Source organism: Callithrix jacchus, chromosome 9 (assembly GCF_049354715.1).
Source record: "Callithrix jacchus isolate 240 chromosome 9, calJac240_pri, whole genome shotgun sequence".
NCBI lineage: Eukaryota > Metazoa > Chordata > Mammalia > Primates > Cebidae > Callithrix > Callithrix jacchus.
The window spans coordinates 119,134,648-119,153,649 of NC_133510.1; the positions used below are offsets into that span (position 1 = coordinate 119,134,648).

The 19,002-nt window shown below is 36.9% G+C and overlaps 1 protein-coding gene across 4 annotated transcripts in view; it reads right to left on the reverse strand.

Annotated features, from left to right (window-relative positions):
- MED13L (mediator complex subunit 13L) overlaps positions 1 to 19,002 on the reverse strand; it is a 306,319-nt gene that overhangs the window by 134,901 nt on the left and 152,416 nt on the right. For 3 of the 4 annotated variants that reach the window (XM_035257744.3, XM_035257743.3, XM_078337398.1), the window contains one exon: positions 13,371 to 13,455. The exons of the other annotated variant lie outside the window; for it this stretch is intronic. In XM_035257744.3, coding sequence (XP_035113635.3) covers positions 13,371 to 13,455 — 85 coding nt within the window. The remainder of the gene's footprint in view (positions 1 to 13,370; positions 13,456 to 19,002) is intronic. 4 annotated transcript variants of the gene reach the window in all.

The following is a 19,002-nucleotide window of genomic DNA, read 5'->3' on the forward strand; positions in this document are numbered from 1 at the left end:
ATTTTAACTGCCACCTGGCCGACTGGATGTCATGGATTGTAAGGAGTATACCTGATTTTTAAAAGCAAAAACGTGGGGGGAAACGTGCACATTTGGAACTGGTGAAATACAGTTATCTCTAACAGTATTCAATGAAATGATACATATTTTCTAAGAAAAGATGTCAGACCACTAAATGGAATTCTTCTATACAAGGTTCTACTTACCAGTAAAAGAGCTATATAGCCAATTCTTTATTCCATATTGAGGCAATTCTGCACATGGCTTTTGCCTTTGTAATTTCCATACCATCAAGGAGGATGGAAACAATTCAAGGCTTCACTCAACTTCATACAGGTTAGATGGGTGAGTAAATGTTAACAGTTTCTGATGACCACAATGGAACTCCTTTTGGGCAGAGTCAATTTGGAGCACGACTGTACCAAAAAGTCACTGGGCTCAACTGGTTTTACTTTGAAAATAAACTTCTACTGCAATCTTCATTGTTCACAAGGAAGAAAAACATTTTCGGAGTAACCAAATCTGTTTTCCCAAGCTTCTAAATTTTGAAAAAACGCTTTTTAGGGGTAAAGACTGTGACTCCATTAAATTTAAAGAGGAAATATGGCACACCCACCTGAGGAGAAAGTACTCAAGAAGCAAAATTGAAAAAGTATCTCTACAATTTATTCACTAGCTGAGAGACTTAATTATATTTTTTAGTTAGAGTACATATAAACGTATTTCCACTAGAACTCTAGTGTTTGATACCAAGTTTCTGCAATAATATTATCAGTAACTACTACCAGAATCACTACACCACTACTACCTGGTTTGATTACCAGGCACAGTACCTCGTTTAACTCTTGTAATAATAATAAAAGATGGGCGTTACAATGGCAATTTTTATAGAAGAAGCCGAGGCACAGTGAGACAGTCATCCAGATAACAAATCGCAGGGCTGCGCCCAAGGCCAGGTATATCTGATCACAGAGCCAGGACATTTAATAACTAGCATATACCAACTCTCAGGCTGTCACATTTTCCCAATTATTTCCCTATTTCTTAAATCCAAATGTACCTTGCTAAATTATGGGTCTATTTAATGTGATAATGTTTCTTTATTCTCCCAAAGCCATTATAAAATTGAAGGTATATTTTAAAATTGATAATGCTGAGAATAAAAGCAATAGGGCACATAAAAGGTATGGAGTCATATCAAACACTTAACAGTCTTCCAGTTAACAAACATCCTCACTTAGTAAATATTGTTTTAAAATCTATTTCCTCATATTATGTCTTGAAGGTCAGAATTCAAAAGAACCATGTATTCAATAATAAACCATAAATTTACAGTGTACAGAAAGAAAAATCCAAGGCTATAGAGGGTATAATATGAAATAAAAGCAGATAAATTATCTGTGGCTAACGGGGACAACACGTCAAAGTTTATTTGTTCTTCTATCATGTAAAAGTCACGAATTCTATATGCTGACTTCATTCCAGAAAAAACAAACAAGGTCTGGAGGGTGGAAGAGCAGTACACAGTCAAGACCACTCAAGGACAAAAGCAAGAGGCAAAAGGCTGATGAAAATGCTATCTGAGAGGCTAACTCTGTGTGAATACATCTCCCTGAGCTCCCAATACAGGTCTTATTTCTTAGCCAACATCAACAAAAAGTTGTTATTACTAATACACAAAACAGCCATGGAAACTACCGATGCTTCAATCTGAAACCATGTGTTTCCAAATGAGAGTCACAAATAACTCACATATTTTTCATTTCCTATTGAGTTTCTCTGTGATCAATGATTTCCTACACAACGAAAGGAAAACATGACAGCATAGAATTGTGTTTACTCAGTTTTTTTAAGTACTAGGGCAGAGATGGGGGATACATACACAATCCCTCCAAGATTAGGCAGTACAGATATTATTTCCATGTGGTTACAGGAGGAAATGAGAGAGAAGGAGGTGTGCTCTTGCTAAAGAAGCCCTAACTGATACATTGGAATACGCTGACTCAACAGTTGACTATACAGAGGCACACAGTCCTTGGTTCTTAAACGTTTTTGGGTCATGGATCTATAAAAAAAAAAAAATTGGCTGGGCTTGGAGGCTCACCCCTGTAATCCCAGTACTTTGTGGGGCCAAGGTGGGTGGATCACCTAAGGTCAGGAGTTTGAGACCAGCCAGTCCAACACAGTGGAACCCCGTCTCTACCAAAAATACAAAAATTAGCCAGGTGTTGTTATGGGCAACTGTAATGCCAGCTACTCCGGAGGCTGGGGCAAGAGAATCACTTAAACCCAAGAGGTGGAGGCTGCAGTGAGCCAAGATCACACCACTGCACTCCAGCCTGGGTAAACAACAAGACTCAAAAAAAAAAAAAAATTAATGAGCCAGGCATGGTTGCCCCAGCACTCTGGGGGGCCAAAGTGGAAGAACAGCTTGAGGCCAGGAGTTTGACACCAGCCTGGGCAACATAATGTAACCCTGTATCTATAAAAAATACAAAAATTAGCTGGGTATAGTCACACACACCTGTAGTCCCAGCTACTCAGGGAGCTGAGGTGGACAGATCACTTGAGCCCAGGAGGTCAAGGCTGCAGTGAGCTGTGGATGGCACCCCTGCACCCCAGCCTGAGTGACAGAGTGAGATCTTGTCTCAAGAACAAAACAACAACAACTAAAACTAATGAAATACATTATAAATTCTTTCCTCAGAAAAATGTGTGGAAAAGCAAAACATTGCACACAATTACATAGAGTTGTAAACTATGAAGCACATCCTCGGCTCTGAATTTCCATATCAAATAATACCACTAATGTCTACTAACCCTGCTTTGGCCTGAAATCTCTTTCTTCTCCCTTCTCCTCTAGTTTGAATTCTATTCATTCTTTCTGTCCCAGATTAAGCCTACACAGTATACTAACATCTACATATCAGCACTTTCACCACTGTGTTGTAATGATCAAGTTCTACAGCTTTCTTCCCCCATAAAACTATCAGTTCTTAGAAGTACAGATGGGGTCTGTCTTAGTCACTGACAATGTTCAACAAATACTTAAGTGTCCATTATGTAAACATGCTTAAATGTACTCTTACACTGGAAGGTGCTCAATAAATAAATGAGAAATGAACGCCATATACCAAAGAGTATCTCCCTATTCATAATGTAATGCTGGTATTCTGGTTTACAGTCACTTCTTATGGGTAGTCTCGTACTGTTACTTGAATTTTTTTATGTGTACGTATTCTCACCAATGAGACTGTCAGTGTTTGAGGGGAAAAAAAGTCTACACATTTCACTTCTTTATAGCCCATCATATCCCATTGAAGATTAAAATCATAGTAGATACTAAATATGTAGGAAATCACATAGATACTAAGTTTAGTATGAGCAGCACTGATGCCCAAATGCTTTAATTATACTTTGAAGAATATAATTTGCAAATCTCTTAATGACAGATAATTCTAAGATATAAAAATTACATAAGAAATTTAATTTCTCCCTTTTTAAACACTCTATCAACCTTGGAGGGTCAAAATTTATACTTAACTTCACAAATAAATAAACTTAGCAAACACACTCCATCTGCCAAAAGTTGTTTCAAATCAATATAATCATAAATAGTGCTAAGACTACATACCAGTTATGTAGTTCGCTACTCAGTAATCCCAGTCATTATTACTGAGATTTTCTAAATGGCTTCACTATCAAAATATGATACAATGCTGTAAAGTAGTACAATATTATCTTGCAAAATCACTGGGATACCAGATTTATAAAATGGTCTTTAAGCAGTAGTACTAGGAAATTATTTCTCTTCCCAACCCCTACCATCTCCCCAAAATCACTATATCAAAAACAAAACAGCTGCTGAAAAATGAAAATGAAATCAGATTGTGTGTATGTGTATAGCTAATGTTTCTGTATCGTGCCATATGGCTCTGAATAATTAAGTGCAAGTGCAGGCTGATTCCAAAGTTGGCACCCCAAACTCTAATCCCAAAGCCACAGGCAGACCTGATGGAAGATTACAAATGTCACCAGAGCAGCCACAGCCTAGCATACGAAGCCATTCCCCAAATGAGTTGGGAGGTATAGAAGGCAGCCCACCACCAGCTTTGCTTTATTCTAAGTTTTCATAGATTTCCCTACAATAACCGCAACAAAATTACATCTTCTATTAATCATTGAATTATAGAGCAGCTCACATAGCCTAATTTTCTATTACTTCATACTACAATATCTTCGTTAGCAGCAAAGCCTTTTCTTCATCATTCCAATCCAGATCAAACATATATGCAAACAAGTCTCCTTCCTGGAAACTACAACGCTCCCAATTCCTAACTAAATAAAAAAAACCCATATAATTGAGGGCCTGAAGAAACCATTCCCAAGTGATTCCTGTATTTTCATTACTTTAAGATTATTTATTTATTTATTTAGACAAAGTTTCGCTCTTGTTGCCCAGGCTAGAGTGCAATTGCACGATCTCGGCTCACTGCAACCTCTGCCTCCCAGGTTCAAGTGATTCTCCTGCCTCAGCCTCACAAGTAGCTGGGATTACAGGCACCCGCCACCTTGCCCGACTACATTTTTTGTATTTTTAGTAGAGATGGGGCTTCACTATGTTGGTCAAACTGGTCTCCATCTCCTGACCTCGTGATCCGCCCACCTAAGCCTCCCAAGTGCTGGGATGACAGGTGTGGGCTACCACACCCGACTTTGCTCTAGTTTTAAACTTTCAGCATCGAATCTCATTCTCCAACTACCAAATACAATCATTTATTTATTTATTTATTTACATTTAGAGACAGGGTCTCACTCTACTGAACAGGCTGCAGTGCTGTGGCAGATCAGAGCTCACTGCAACCTCGAACTCCTGGGCTCAAGCCATCCTCCCGTCTTGGCCCCACAAATAGCTGGGACTACAAGTGCACATCACCACATTCAGCTAATTTTTAATTATCTTTTATTTAGTTAGTTTATTTTTATTTTTATTTAGAAATGGGTCTTGCTATGTTGCCCAGGCTGGTTTCAAACTCCTGGCCTCAAGCAATTGTCCTGACTCAGCCTCCTGAGTAGCTGGGTTAAGAGGCACAAGCCACTGCTCCCAGATCAATTTTTTTTCAATTTAAATAGCTGCGCAAACTGATTAGTCATAGGGTGAATGTTTCTTTCTAGACATTTACAAATAGACATGTGCTTTCAGTCACTTGTGTCTACAATATCTGTACTGCCTCTTTCATTAAAGTATATGTTCCTTAAGTCTAAAGACCATTCTCCTACTTCCTTTAGAGAAGTAAACAGTTATTTCAATAAAATGGGAATTTACTGATTACTCATTTCTTGCTCCTGTTATCACATTATACCCAAGGACTCTCAATACTGTAATGTTCCATCACCATTCTTCAACTAGGACGGTACATCCCACCATGCTCCAGTGAATATGTTACTCTGAAATCCCTTAACCACCACATCCAAGGACGTTGCTCATTCGCCCTTTGAGAATCACCTCTATTGCATCACCTCTATTACAATAACACAACACACTGAAAGATAGAAACAAATATAATGCTAATGTTATCATAATTATAATTCCATTTTCCCCACATTATTTTCATTGTACTTTCCAAGTAGAATATCTTAACTCTAAAGACTGAATCTTGGCAAACTGAGCAGCTCTGGGCCAAAGGCAATTTTATAGCTGTATTATAAATTACCATGGGGTAAATATGCTGACAACCCATTAGTACAGCAGCACCAGTGGACTGCTCTGAAGAGCCATTATGTTTTACAAATGTCAGATACCCACAGATTAAAGTCTCCCTAAGTAAGTATGGACATGGTAAAGCATAACAGCTTCAAAAGACCCGAGTAATCTTCTCTTGTATGCAATGATTTGCATGTTAAGAGAAAACAAATAAGCTTTCCATTGAAATTAACTTATTTATATATTTTATTCTAAAAAGTTAAGAAAATTTAAAGTATACTACCGCACATAATGCCAACTTGACAGCAAGCATCTTTACATAGCTAGAAAAGCAAGATTTTCGTAAGTCCCACATGTGGTGCAAATCACTGAAGCAATAATAAAAACTCTTTTAAGGTTTTTAACTGCATATATTTTCTAGCTTTTTAAAACCTTTTCCACCCAATATTTTACTTTATTTTGATGAGTTAGGTGAAAAGGATATGGTGTATTATGAAAACTTATATCAACTATCATAACGTAAAGTAACAGCCATTAAGTCTGCAACACTAAAAATGCCAAATGAAGAAAAATGATTGCAGGGTTGTTTTGTTTTGTTTTGTTTTGTTTTGTTTTGTTTTGTTTTGTTTTTTGCCATCATCTATTGATAGCCAAAGTACTTTTCCCTAAGGAGTGTGAGGCAATCTAAACTTAAAACACAAAGTGTAACCTTTGAGAAGCTCATGATAAATACCTAACAAAATTTCCCTAAATTGAACACTGATGAAGAACAATCTGAACTGGTGCATTATTAGAAAGAGAGGAGGGATAGAAAGAAGTAGGGGAGACTAGCAGAGATTCTATGTAAGTAAAAACTATATTAATGGTATTTTATCATTCTGAGCATTCTTCAAAAAAAAAAAAAAGATAACTGATCATTAAGAAAACAGGAAGCACACTTACTTTTTCAAAAGGGAGAAAATATAAGCATAACTGCATGATCTAAAACTATAAAATTCAGAATGTCTAAATACTCAGATACTGAAATTCTGACAATTATAAATTTAAAATATACCAAAAGAAGCCAATAAAACTCAAAGTTTTAAAAACCAGGTATAAATATATTCATCGGTGTGTTTCAGAAACTTAATTGTTTCAGTAACGTAACTGGCCAGCTGTCTGGAAGACAGTTTACATTATCAGAAGGGGAAGATAACTCAATTAAGAGGTATGGTAGATATATTCCTTTCCCAAATGTATACTATCCCAATGCATATACTATATAAATACACGCTATCCCTTCCTGTCCCACTGATATCAAGCTTGGCCATGTTAACTTTAGTATCTTCCTACTGAAAGATGATAACCTTGCCATGCATTAGATTTTAAAGTTGGTGCTGTCTTGGCCAATTAAATGTGAGCAGAAATGGGATACAGCATTTCTGAGCAAAAGCATTAATAAGCAACCATGTGCTCCACCACTACTCTGTGCTCTCTAGCATGGGCCCAGCAAGTCTTAGCCAGGGGTTGCCCTGCCGGCATGAGCTCTGGAGGGAAGAGGATATAGTACTAAAATCAGTGACTCACAGTGAACATGCAACATGAGCAAGAAATAAACCTCTACTGTATAAGCTACTAGGATTTTTCAGGTCTTCTGTTACTGCAGCATAACTGAGTCTAACCTGACTGAATACTTCATAAAACACTCATTGTATCTTGAAGCAGGCCAAAACGAAGAGAATAGGACCAACTGGGTGGATATCTGGAAGGCTGGAAAGAAAAGGTGAGGAATTCAGTATCATATATTAAGAACCACAAACAAAAAAAGAAAGATTCAAGAGGGTCAAGATATCAAAAAGGCTATCACATGGAAACAGAATTAGTTGCATTATAAATGATCCCAAAGAATAGAGTTAAAAAAGAAACGAAAGTTAGAGGAAGACAGATGTTTTGCTCAGCATAAGCCTTTCTAATACTAAGTACTCTTTAAAGATAAAAAGAACTCTTTGGGAACCTGTTGTCACCTAACCGGAAGTATGTGTTCAAAATGAGGATGGATGACAATGTAAAAAAGATATTATAAGGCCCGGTGCAGTGGCTCACGCCTGTAATGCTAGCACTGTGGGAGGCCGAGGCAGGTAGATCACTTGAGGTAAGGAGCTTGAGACCAGATGGACAACATGGTGAAACTCCATCTCTACTAAAAATACAAAAATTAGCCAGGCGTGGTGGCACGGGCCTGTAATCCTAGCTACTCGGGAGGCTGAGACAAGAAAATCACTTGAAACCAGGGGGCAGAGGTTGCAGTAAGCCAACATCGTGCCACTGCACTCCAGCCCAGGTGACAGAGCAAGACTCTATCTGAAAATATATATCTATTACAGAAAGGGATTCCAGAATTAGCTGGGAAAATGGACTACGTGACTTTTAATGTTTATCTCCAACCCTGAAAAGGTAATATCGGTAATTCTCTTAGCTAACATCAACAATAGTTAACCATTTATTGAGCTCTTAACAATGAGAAAAGTACTGTGCTGAGCCAAAGAACCCTTCACCATGTTGCTGGTGAAAGAAAAGGGGCTCAGCAGGCTTAAGTCACTGGCATGTGTCACACAGTTAACGGGCAGAGCTGAGACCCAAAATATCTCCTATCTCTGAAGGAAGTGAAGAAAAGGACTTAAACAAATATGTACCCCCGGAAAGAGACATAAAACTGAAGCTAACTATGTTATCTTCTGTCTAATATCTTTATGGAAAATGCTCTTGAGTAAGTAGCAGCGATATTTTTAATGTTTTTAATAGACAGATGACCCTAGCTAGATATATACAATGTAATATCAACAAATACTGAAGAGTTACAGGAGAAATGAGTAAGTGAAAGATGAAAATATCTGAAGTCTCTACTAAAAATGCAAAAAATTAGCTGGGCACGGTGGCACGTGCCTGTAATCCCAGCTACTCGGGAGGCTGAGGCAGGAGAATTGCCTGAACCCAGAAGGCGGAGGTTGCGGTGAGCCGAGGTAGCGCCATTGCACTCCAGCCTGGGTAACAAGAGCGAAACTCCATCTCAAAAAAAAAAAGAAAATATCTGAAGTCGTATTACCATAGAATTTAAAATATTCTACACAGCATGAGTATAAGATTACCTCAGCACCAATCAATAGCAATGACAAATGAAATTATCTTATTCTGTGTGAAACTTCCTTAATTTCTATAGTAAAATTATTTTTCAATAACTCACTTCAGTAACATTATTTTATATACAATAGAAATTGCAGCCTTTTGGAAAGAAGGTCAATTTATATGGCTCCTGCTTAGCTGTGAGAGATTCTCAAGGTAGTAAATAAAATTCCCTTTTAATTAAACCTATCTTATGCTTTAAAAATAAGAAGTGGAAATAATAAATCACTGTATAAGCTTTGTTAACATGTAAACTAAGGAAAAATGGCTAGGGAGACACAAACACTCTCCAAGTGAAAGTCCTTGATGATCTGTTTTAATAACCTCAGTTCTGGCTTTCAGACCAGAAACTCACAAAATCCACATCTTACCTAAATAGAAATGAAAAGGCATAACAAAAAATTACCAGGAACAAGACGGTAAACTGTATCTCAATAAATCCATACTGTAAACAGATTTTTCAAAGATTACAGCAAACAGTTGTACATATGTCCAACATTTTGGCTTTTCCCTGGGGTCACACTGGAAGAATTGTGGTGGACCATACATAAAATACACACTAACACTAACGATGGCTGAGCTTTAAAAAACAAACAGGTGGGGGAGCCATGTATAATTTTCATGATATTCACCACCACAGATAAGCAAACATGTATTAGCTCTTCCAAGTTCTGTTGACAATGAATAAATGGAGCCAACGACAATCATTTAAAATTGCTTTCCTATCTCATGAGCAGAATAATTTTCATACAACAAAGTTACATTATGTTTTATAAAAAGAGAAAATTATTATCTTAAAGAACAAGAGAATTAGTATAATTTTTCAAAAGAATCTGAAGTCATCCAATAAACTGTACGAAGGTGGTTTGTTTGATATTACTTTCTAAAAGAAAAGGTGTTTTATTTGTTTCAAAATTAACTATTGTCGGAGGATTCAAATAGACCATTCTGGAACTATTTTAATGAAATTTGAAAGAATACAAATCAAAGTATATAAAATAATAAAATTTACGGTAAAAATAAATAATTACTGACATTAATAGTATGTGAGGCATTATGTAGCACACGATATATATATTTATCATCTAGGAAAAGCTCAGGTACATGGTATCCTATACTGAATTACTGTATGTTAACTAAGGCTTAGTGAGATGAGGATAACTGTCCAAGTAACAGACCATGAAATAAAGGCAAGGAAGAGGCCGGGCGCGGTGGCTCAAGCCTATAATCCCAGCACTTTGGGAGGCCGAGGCGGGTGGATCATCACGAGGTCAAGATATCGAGCCCATCCTGGTCAACATGGTGAGACCCCGTCTCTACTAAAATACAAAAAATTAGCTGGGCATGGTGGTGCATGCCTGTAATCCCAGCTACTCAGGAGGCTGAGGCAGGAGAATTGCCTGAACCCAGGAGGCGGAGGTTGCGGTAAGCCGAGATCGCGCCATTGCACTCCAGCCTGGGTAACAAGAGCGAAACTCCGTCTCAAAAAAAAAGCCAAGGAATAAACCAAAGTTCTTTAGAACTATCCCAAACTTTATATGTCATAATTAATTTACTTTTTTTTTTTTTTTTTTTTTTTTTGAAACAGGGTCTCACTCTGTCACCCAGGCTAGAGTGTGGTGGTATGAACACCACTCACTGCAACCTCAACCTCCTGGGCTCAAGCAATCCTCCCACCTTAACCTCCCAAGCAGCTGGGACCACAGGAACACACCATCATGCTCAGCTAACTTTTAAAATTTTTATAGACATGAGATCTCACCATGTTGCCCAGGCTGACAATTTTCTTATAAATAATAGTTCAATTTGACCTATACTTCAATTTCCATCACAAATTCTGAATTCATGAGCCCGAAATAAACGAATTACCTACACTTCCCCCGTTCCAGTTTTTCTGCTTTTCTAATTCCCAACAAAGAAACATGCTACTATTGCCAGGACCAAACTTAAAAGAATACAATTCAATTTCGCATTTATTCATATTCTTCTGAAAGGAATAAATCAGGATATTAAAAAAAAAAACATACACAGTGAGCTACAATTTTAAAATATACTTTGTTCCAGATACCCTATAATTTTACATTAAAAGAACTGTAGTTAAAGGTGTATTAATTATTGTAGAGATACCAAGAGCTTTATTCTGGCACAAGATTATAGAAACAGGAAGTCTTCCACATTTTCTTGGATCAAGTTTGTGTGTACTTTGTTTTGTTTTACAGTGGAAAACAGAAATGCCAACTATTCAGAATACTTGAATACTTAACTCCTACTTAAACCAATGGTGCCACGTGCGTACTACGCTTTAATAAGAGATGAACTCTAGGTCTACGCCAAATCACAGTAAGAAATTAGAGCTGAGAATGAGAAATAGAGAAACCTTCAGTGGAAAAAGTCTTTCTGGGTAACTGAAATAACATATCAACTGTAGCTCAAGTATCCTAAGTGGTTATATTATAGTGGTAACCACCGTAGCCAACAGTTTGGATAAGAAACTTAATAGTACTAGAAAGTCCTTTCAGCTTTGATTACCTGAAAGCACTACACAGTGACTCATGAAGAGAAGTAAAAAGTTTTTCTCATACAAGCTCTTAATGAACCCATTCTTTCTCATCTACTTCTCCCCTCAAAACAACCTATTGTTAGGCCAGAAAGTAAGGGGATGCTTCAACAATGAAGGGATCTGTCTAAAGGACACAGGGGCAAGCCATCACAAAGGGGCTTCCTCTGACCAATCTCGAGAATTTAAGCATCAACATAAATGATGGTAAAAATTAACTGTAATCCACTGAATAACAATCCATGGGTCCAAATTTATATAACAAGATAAATAAGGAAATAAAATGGGAGAAAATGAAAAAGCTCTTCCTTACAACAGGATGCTGACTAATAAAAGTAGAGAGAATGGTGGCATTTGAAAATTAACATTATGGCCATAATGGTAATAACTGATTTAAGCAAGGACTACCAATGCAGGCTAAAACAAATGAAAATTTGATGAGAAACAGGGTAATTACATAATCTCATCGCATCTGGCCACAAATTACCTATTAATTACAAATACAAAATTGGCAAAGATCATAGTTAACAAAATACTTACTAATTTACAGTGGAGAAACTTGACAGAAGATTACCTCAGTCACATGACAGAACATGTTAACATCACTAATTATGGGACACTGACAAAATGAGGCTGCTGAAAACACCACGTCACTTCTATGTTATTCCTACTATTAATAAAAAGCATAATCTGAACTTAAGCATGAGAAAACTATCTCGAACTGAAATGTAATAAGGTTTGATTTCATCAAAAATAACAATGTCAAGCAAGAAAAAGAAAGACTAAGGAACTGTTCCGGATTTAAAGAGACATGAAAACTAAATATTAATAGATGACTATGGATGGACTCTTAGGAGGTCAAGCTGTAACAGATATAACTGGGACAACTGATGACATCTGAATTGAATTACAGGTTAGATAATGCCTTTTTATCAATGTTAAATTTCCTAATTTGTATCATTATACTGTGCTAATATATCTTTGTCATCAGGAAATATGTACAAACGCTTTAGGGAACAAAATTTAAAAAAAAATGTATCATACAAGCGCAGGGAATATGGGAGTTCTTCGTACTCTTTCAAAAACTTCTCTAAATTTTTCAAATTATAAAAGAGAAACAAAAGACTTATATAACTCAATTTTCATACTCACAACAAATCATTGCAAGTGAAAAGTTTTTGAAAATTACAGGAACTCTCAGTATCTAGTGTGCTACAGCTGGCCTAGAGTTAGAGAGCCTGAACAACACCATTTTATAAAAGACAAAGCTGTTTTTCAGAAATTAGTTGTAACGGCTGCCCCATTCTCCTCACAATAACTGCTGGCCTTGGCTTCTGTAAATAAAACTGCTAGCTTGCTCTGAAAAATGCCCACTATGTAAAGCTGCTTACCTTTTCTTATCAGTAGCTGCCCAAAATGCTGGCCTTTGCTTACTGGTAATGACCAGAATAAGCAGCCCAAGCTAATTCCATCCTGGCCCCTGCAACTTGTAATAAGTAACTAAGATCTGTGGATTCCACCACTGCCCAGACAATGTGTAAAAAAAAACTAATGCTTATCTTGACTTCTGTAAACCACTTAGGTAACAATCTAAGTGACAACAAGTCCCCTAGCCCTTGGAATGTCCGGAGACCCGACCCGCACCCTCCTCTCTGCCCCGAGGTGATTTAGGGAATCCCCTGGCCCTTAGAATGTCTGAATCCCTTCCCCCATCCCCACCCCCGCCCCACACCCTCACCCTGGAGGTGGTTTACGGGCATAAAAGGGTTTTGTCACCCTCCTTTCGGGGCCACAGGTTGGAGAGACATGAGTCCTCCGTGGTCACTGGCAATAAAGACCCTGCAATTTGGCATAGTTTTGTCTTGGTGCTAATTTTATACTCGATCCAAATACTTCACTAGCAATACACTTGGTTGTCTGCAAACCACTCTCTGCTGTTTCTTCTCTTACCTTTCTAACAGATTGTGGATCGCTTTGAAGAGCAGCGTCCTACATTCATAGGAAAGGCCATTTTCCCAGAGTCCTTCTTCCACAACTGAAAAAAAAAAGAAAAAAGAAAAAAAAGAACCAGTAAAAAGGACATCCAAATAAAAAGAAACTTTTAAAACATTTTTCTAAAGTTAATGAGTGAATTTAAATGACTTAAATAATCTCACACTGAAACAGAGAGTGTACTTTTAAGTATTTGCCCAAAGTTACAAAATAATTATGTACCAAAAAAAGTAATGTGTCCTGGTTTTAAAGTCTGAAATATGAGGCATGGTATAACACTCCTCCCATAAATGTTTTTACAATCTGCATCTTCAAGGTTTACAATCATTTAAAATTCTCAAATTAATCTACTTGATAGTGTCACAAAGACTTATTTTGTTAAAGTCCTATTTAAAGGTAAAAAGAATGTCGCAAATTAACAGCAAAGTTCTAAAATGTTTTTAGAGAGAAAAATCAAGAGAAAAAAACTCCAAAAGTGTCAGATTTACACAAATGTCTTTACGTGTTTTGAAGGTCTAAAGGATATGATTTTAGAAAAACTGTCAGGAAATTACATCTTCCTAAAACATCAAATTTATTTCCTGAATTTATAATTTTTTTAATGTTTGACATTTTGGGAAGTATCCTGTTTGCCTCTGAAATATGTTATAACACTGAAATAGGTTATAACACCAAAAGAATCCAACTTAAGTATTAACAATGCCCCATGCATTCCTAAAATTCCTTTTCATAAATATAAACAGATACAAAATGCCCCAGAGAAGACAGTTAATTTCCTTTTAAATTACACTAGTTCAATGCAAGATAGCAAAAAAAATAGAAGGATGAAAACAACATTTCTAGAAGGAAAAAAAACTCCTCTTTTACTTGTTATCTTGACAAAAGCACTCAGAGGAAAAAAATTTAACAGAATTAAAACACACATTATATCCACGAGGCATGTTTAATGCTTTAACCATATCAGTAGAGATACCAAAATGTATCCCCATATTCTCAAATCAGACAGCATTTCAAAAACTACATTCAGGCCTTTTATCTATTAGACTTTTTGAAAATTACAAAGCTGAATTTCTTTTCGTGGTTATGTCAAATAACTTTTTGTCTTCCCTCCTATGTAGCTAATCCTGATTTACCAAATTTTTTCGAAGCAATTTCTGTCTGCAAAAGTTATGTTATTTATAGCAAGAGAAATAGAAATAAAATACAGCAAACAGAAAAACATTCCTGCTAACAACTGATAGTCTTTGCTCAAGATAAAACATTCCAAGATTTCCAACAATGTTCTGCAAATATCATAAATCTATGCTCCCTTTCATACATTTATCTTTCACGTAGAACTTTTTTGGGTTTGAAAGAGAGCTAATTTCTCAATAAAAAGGACACTTGACATTAATTTGCTTGTCTTTCCTAATGTGTTTCACTGACTCTAAGGCACCATCAATTTTAAGATACACCATTATTTTGTAAACCACCAGGAGAGGAGGGGAAGGTGACAAACTATATCATTGTTATCACTTACAATTTTTACTTTGCAATTATTCAGAGAGCTCCTTTAAACTTACTGAGTCCTATTCATCATATTCCACTTTACGCATACATAAAACAGATAATATAAGCAAAATAAATTAGTTGAAAATTTCTAAAACTACATTAACATTCCAAGTCTACCTCTTCTGAGTCACTATTCAAACCAGTCACTGGTACAATATTTTCCTACATAACCATCTTTTGTACCATAAAGAGTGCTGGTGATGTAGCATTTGTGAAGGCTGTCCCACTTTTATTTCCAGAATTTTCTTCCACTGGTAACTCCTATGCAGCACATTGTTTTAAACTTCTGATATTAAAATCTTCTAATATATTTGAAAACAGAGGGCTGAATGTGATGGCTCACAGCTGTAATCCCAAAACTTTGGGGAGACCAAGGCATAAGGATTGCTTGAGCCCAGGAGATCAAGACCAGCCTGGGCAACACAGCCTGACCTCGTTTCTAAAATTAAAAAAAAAAAAAAAATTAAAGTAGCTCACATCTGTAATCCCAGAACTTTGGAAGGCCGAGGTTGGCAGATGACGAGGTCAAGAGATCAAGACCAGCCTGGCCAACAAGGTGAAACCCCATCTCTACTAAAAATAGAAAAATTAGCTGGGTATGGTGGCGCGTGCCTGTAGTCCCAGCTACTCGGGAGGCTAAGGCAGGAGAATCGCTTGAACCCAGGAGGTTTGAAGACTGCATTGAGCTGAGGTCACATTACTGCACTCCAGCCTAGCTACAGAGTAAGACTCCATCTCAAAAAATAGATAGATAGATAGATAGATAGATAGATAGATAGATAGATAGATAGATAGATAGATAGATAAAATTAGCCAGGTATGGTGGTACACACCTGTTGTCCCAACTACTCTGGAGGCTGAGGTGGGAGCATTGCTTGAGCCCGGCAGGGTCAAGACTGCAGTGAGCCATTATCATGCCACCACTGCACTCCAGCCTGGGTGAGAGAGTGAAAGCCTGTCTCAAAAAAAGAAAAAAGGAGGACGAGGAGAAAGAGCAGGAGGGAGGGAAGAAAGAAGAGGTGGAGAAGGGGAGGAGGCGGGGAGGGGTAGAAAGGGAAGACGAAGGAGGGGGAAGAGGGAGAGGGAAGAGAAAGAAGGGAGAAGAAAATAGAATAACATGTCCCAGTAAATTCCTAAGGCAAACTATTGACGTTATGTCTCTTGCTGCAACCACCCTTTCTTTTTGTTTATTTTGAAAAACTTTATGGCAAATTCCACTCCTAAATACTTTAGTGTGCATCAAATCATATTCTAAGCAAGGTCTGCCAATTTTCTCTTCAGTCTTCTTTGATCAAGTACAGCTCATTTCCTTTTTTTAAAATATGCAGCTGACTTAGTGAAGAAACCAGATTACCTGTCTTAATATCTCATATTCGCATCTAATTCTTTCCTCATTATATCATTTTGCAAGTTTTAACGTTGGTGTTACATTGACCTTGTCAGAGTATGTCAAATGAAAGTTCACAAACAGCAAACTCCCTCAAATCATTCTCAAATACTTTGTCAACTGAAATACTGAGGTGTTACAGCTCTCCAGGCATGTACTGTGGAACACTAAACAATTAATGAGCATGCACAGGCAACGCCAACTTCACCACAATTGCTGCGTGGCTGACAAAATTTTAATATACCATTAAAATTTTATCCCGAATTTACAATTTTAAAATAGATCCTAGGATAGACTTTTTATCTTCAAACAACAAAAAAAACTTGAGAGTAATTAACCAAAACCTACAATTAACATCATACTTAGTGGCAAAAGACTGAAGGGTAAGAATGTCTGCTCTCACCACTCCTATTCCACATTATACCTGAGTTTCACGTGGTACAATAGGGAAGGAAAAGAAATAATGGGCATACAAACTGGAATGGAAGAAATAATTGTCTCTATTTACATATGACAGGACTGTCTATTAGAAAATCCTAAAGAACCAACAGAAAAAAATCTACTAGAACTAAAACTGAGTTTATCCAATCACTGAATACAAGGTTAACAGACACAAACTATCATATTTCTATAGTGAGAAATAAATAGAAACTGAAATTTTTAAAGTACCATTTACAGTAGCACGAAAACCCATTTATACTTGTGTATAAATATTACAAAATATGCTGAAACGACAATGCTAAAGAAAGAAGTAAAAAAGATAAATTGACCACAAACGGAAAATGGTTAAGATGCCAATTCTTCTCAAACCAATCTATAGAATCGACTAAATTCCAATTAAAATCCCTGCAGGATGTTTTACAGAAATAGATGAGCTGAAAAATTCTATATATTTATATGAAAAGGCAAAGAACTAGAACCACCAAAACAATGTGGTAAAAGAAAAATACGAAAGTACTTATATCAACCAAGCTCTAGGTTTACTATGAATTAGGACAGAGTAAGCAAGCCAGCACAATACTGTAGAAAGGACACACGGCAACAGAATTGAGTTCAGAAACTGAAACACAAATTATTTTTGTTTTAATTCAACAAAGGTGCCAAGGCAATTTAGTCAATTCAGTAAAGGAAGAAAAGAAAAAGAACCTCAAACCCATAGAGAAAAAGAAAATCAAATGAGATCACAGACCTGAATGCAAAACCTAAATCTGGTATTTCTAAAAATACACAGGAGATGAATTTTGAGAGCTTATGTTAGGCAAAGATTTCTTAGATAGACACCAAAAGCATGATCCATAAAAGAAAAACTGATAAATGGTGTTTCATCAAAATGAAGAACTTCCGCTCTTCAAAAAATACAGGAATGTTATGTTAAGCTATGGAAAAGACACACCACAGATGGGGAATAAACAGTTACAAATCACACATCTGACAAGGACTTTTATTCAGAATACGTTACTTTTTTTTTTTTTCAATCTCAAAACTTAACTACCAAAAAAAACAGCAACTTTTTAAATGGGCAAAAGATTTGAACAGACGGTTCACCAAATAGGACTCCAGATGAATGGCAAATAAGTATAAGAAAAAGTGCTCAAAACCTCATTAGTCATTAAGGAAATGTAATTTAAAATCACAATGAGATATTATTATCTATTAAAATGGCTTAAAAGAAAAACTGACAATGCTATGTGCTGAATAGCATATAAAACAGAGTAGCCAGAACTGTGATATACTGCTCATGGGAATGCAGAAACAGCACAGCCACTTTGGAAAAGTTGCCCTTGGCAATATTTTGTAAAGTTAAACATACAGTTACCATACAGCCCAGCAATATCCCTTTGTAAGATTGTGAAACATATATTTGGTCCTCTTTCCTGACATAGAGCTCTTGTTCCTGACATGTAGTTCCTAAAATCCTTTAAATCTCTAGAGTGCTAAGAATGTCTTTTGTACACTAACAGCTAAAGAAATTAGTGGTGGTCTAGACAGCCTCAGGATGACAGCTGATTAGCAGGGAGATAATCATGTGACCAGAGGGTTACAACTTTCAGTCTCAGCCCCCTATTCCCCAACCCCCACCCACCCTGACCTGTAGGAAGAAGGGCTAAAGGTTGAGTTGATCACCAATGGACAATGGACAATGGATGGATGAATCAAGGCTACATGATTATATAATGAAGCTTTCATAAAAACCCAAAAAGACTGAGTTCTGAGAGCTTCCAAATAACTGGACACATGGAGGCTCTTGGAGGGTGGCTGTGAAAGACGGGAAAGTTCTTCTTCAAAGTTTGTATCTTCGACACCATTATAAGAAGGAGTTATAATCTCTTGCTCTATGGCCATTATCCGCTATTAGCATAAACATATAACCATGTATATGTATTCTCTAAATCAGCTATCTTAAATCAGCTACCTTGACTCGCTCCAACATGTCTGAACAGAACTGGGCAAGCTCCAAACCCTGCTGCATGCCATCCCTTATTTGGAAACACTCCTGACCTTCTCCTGACTGGCTTCCTCTCCTTTCTTGTCTTCTTCCTTGTCTTCTTTCCCCTTATCTATTCAGGAAATTTCCAAGTTTTTAGCCAATCGGGTCAAGCATAGAATGTGAGGTCCTGTCTAGCCAACGGAAACTGGACACAGCAGTGGGCG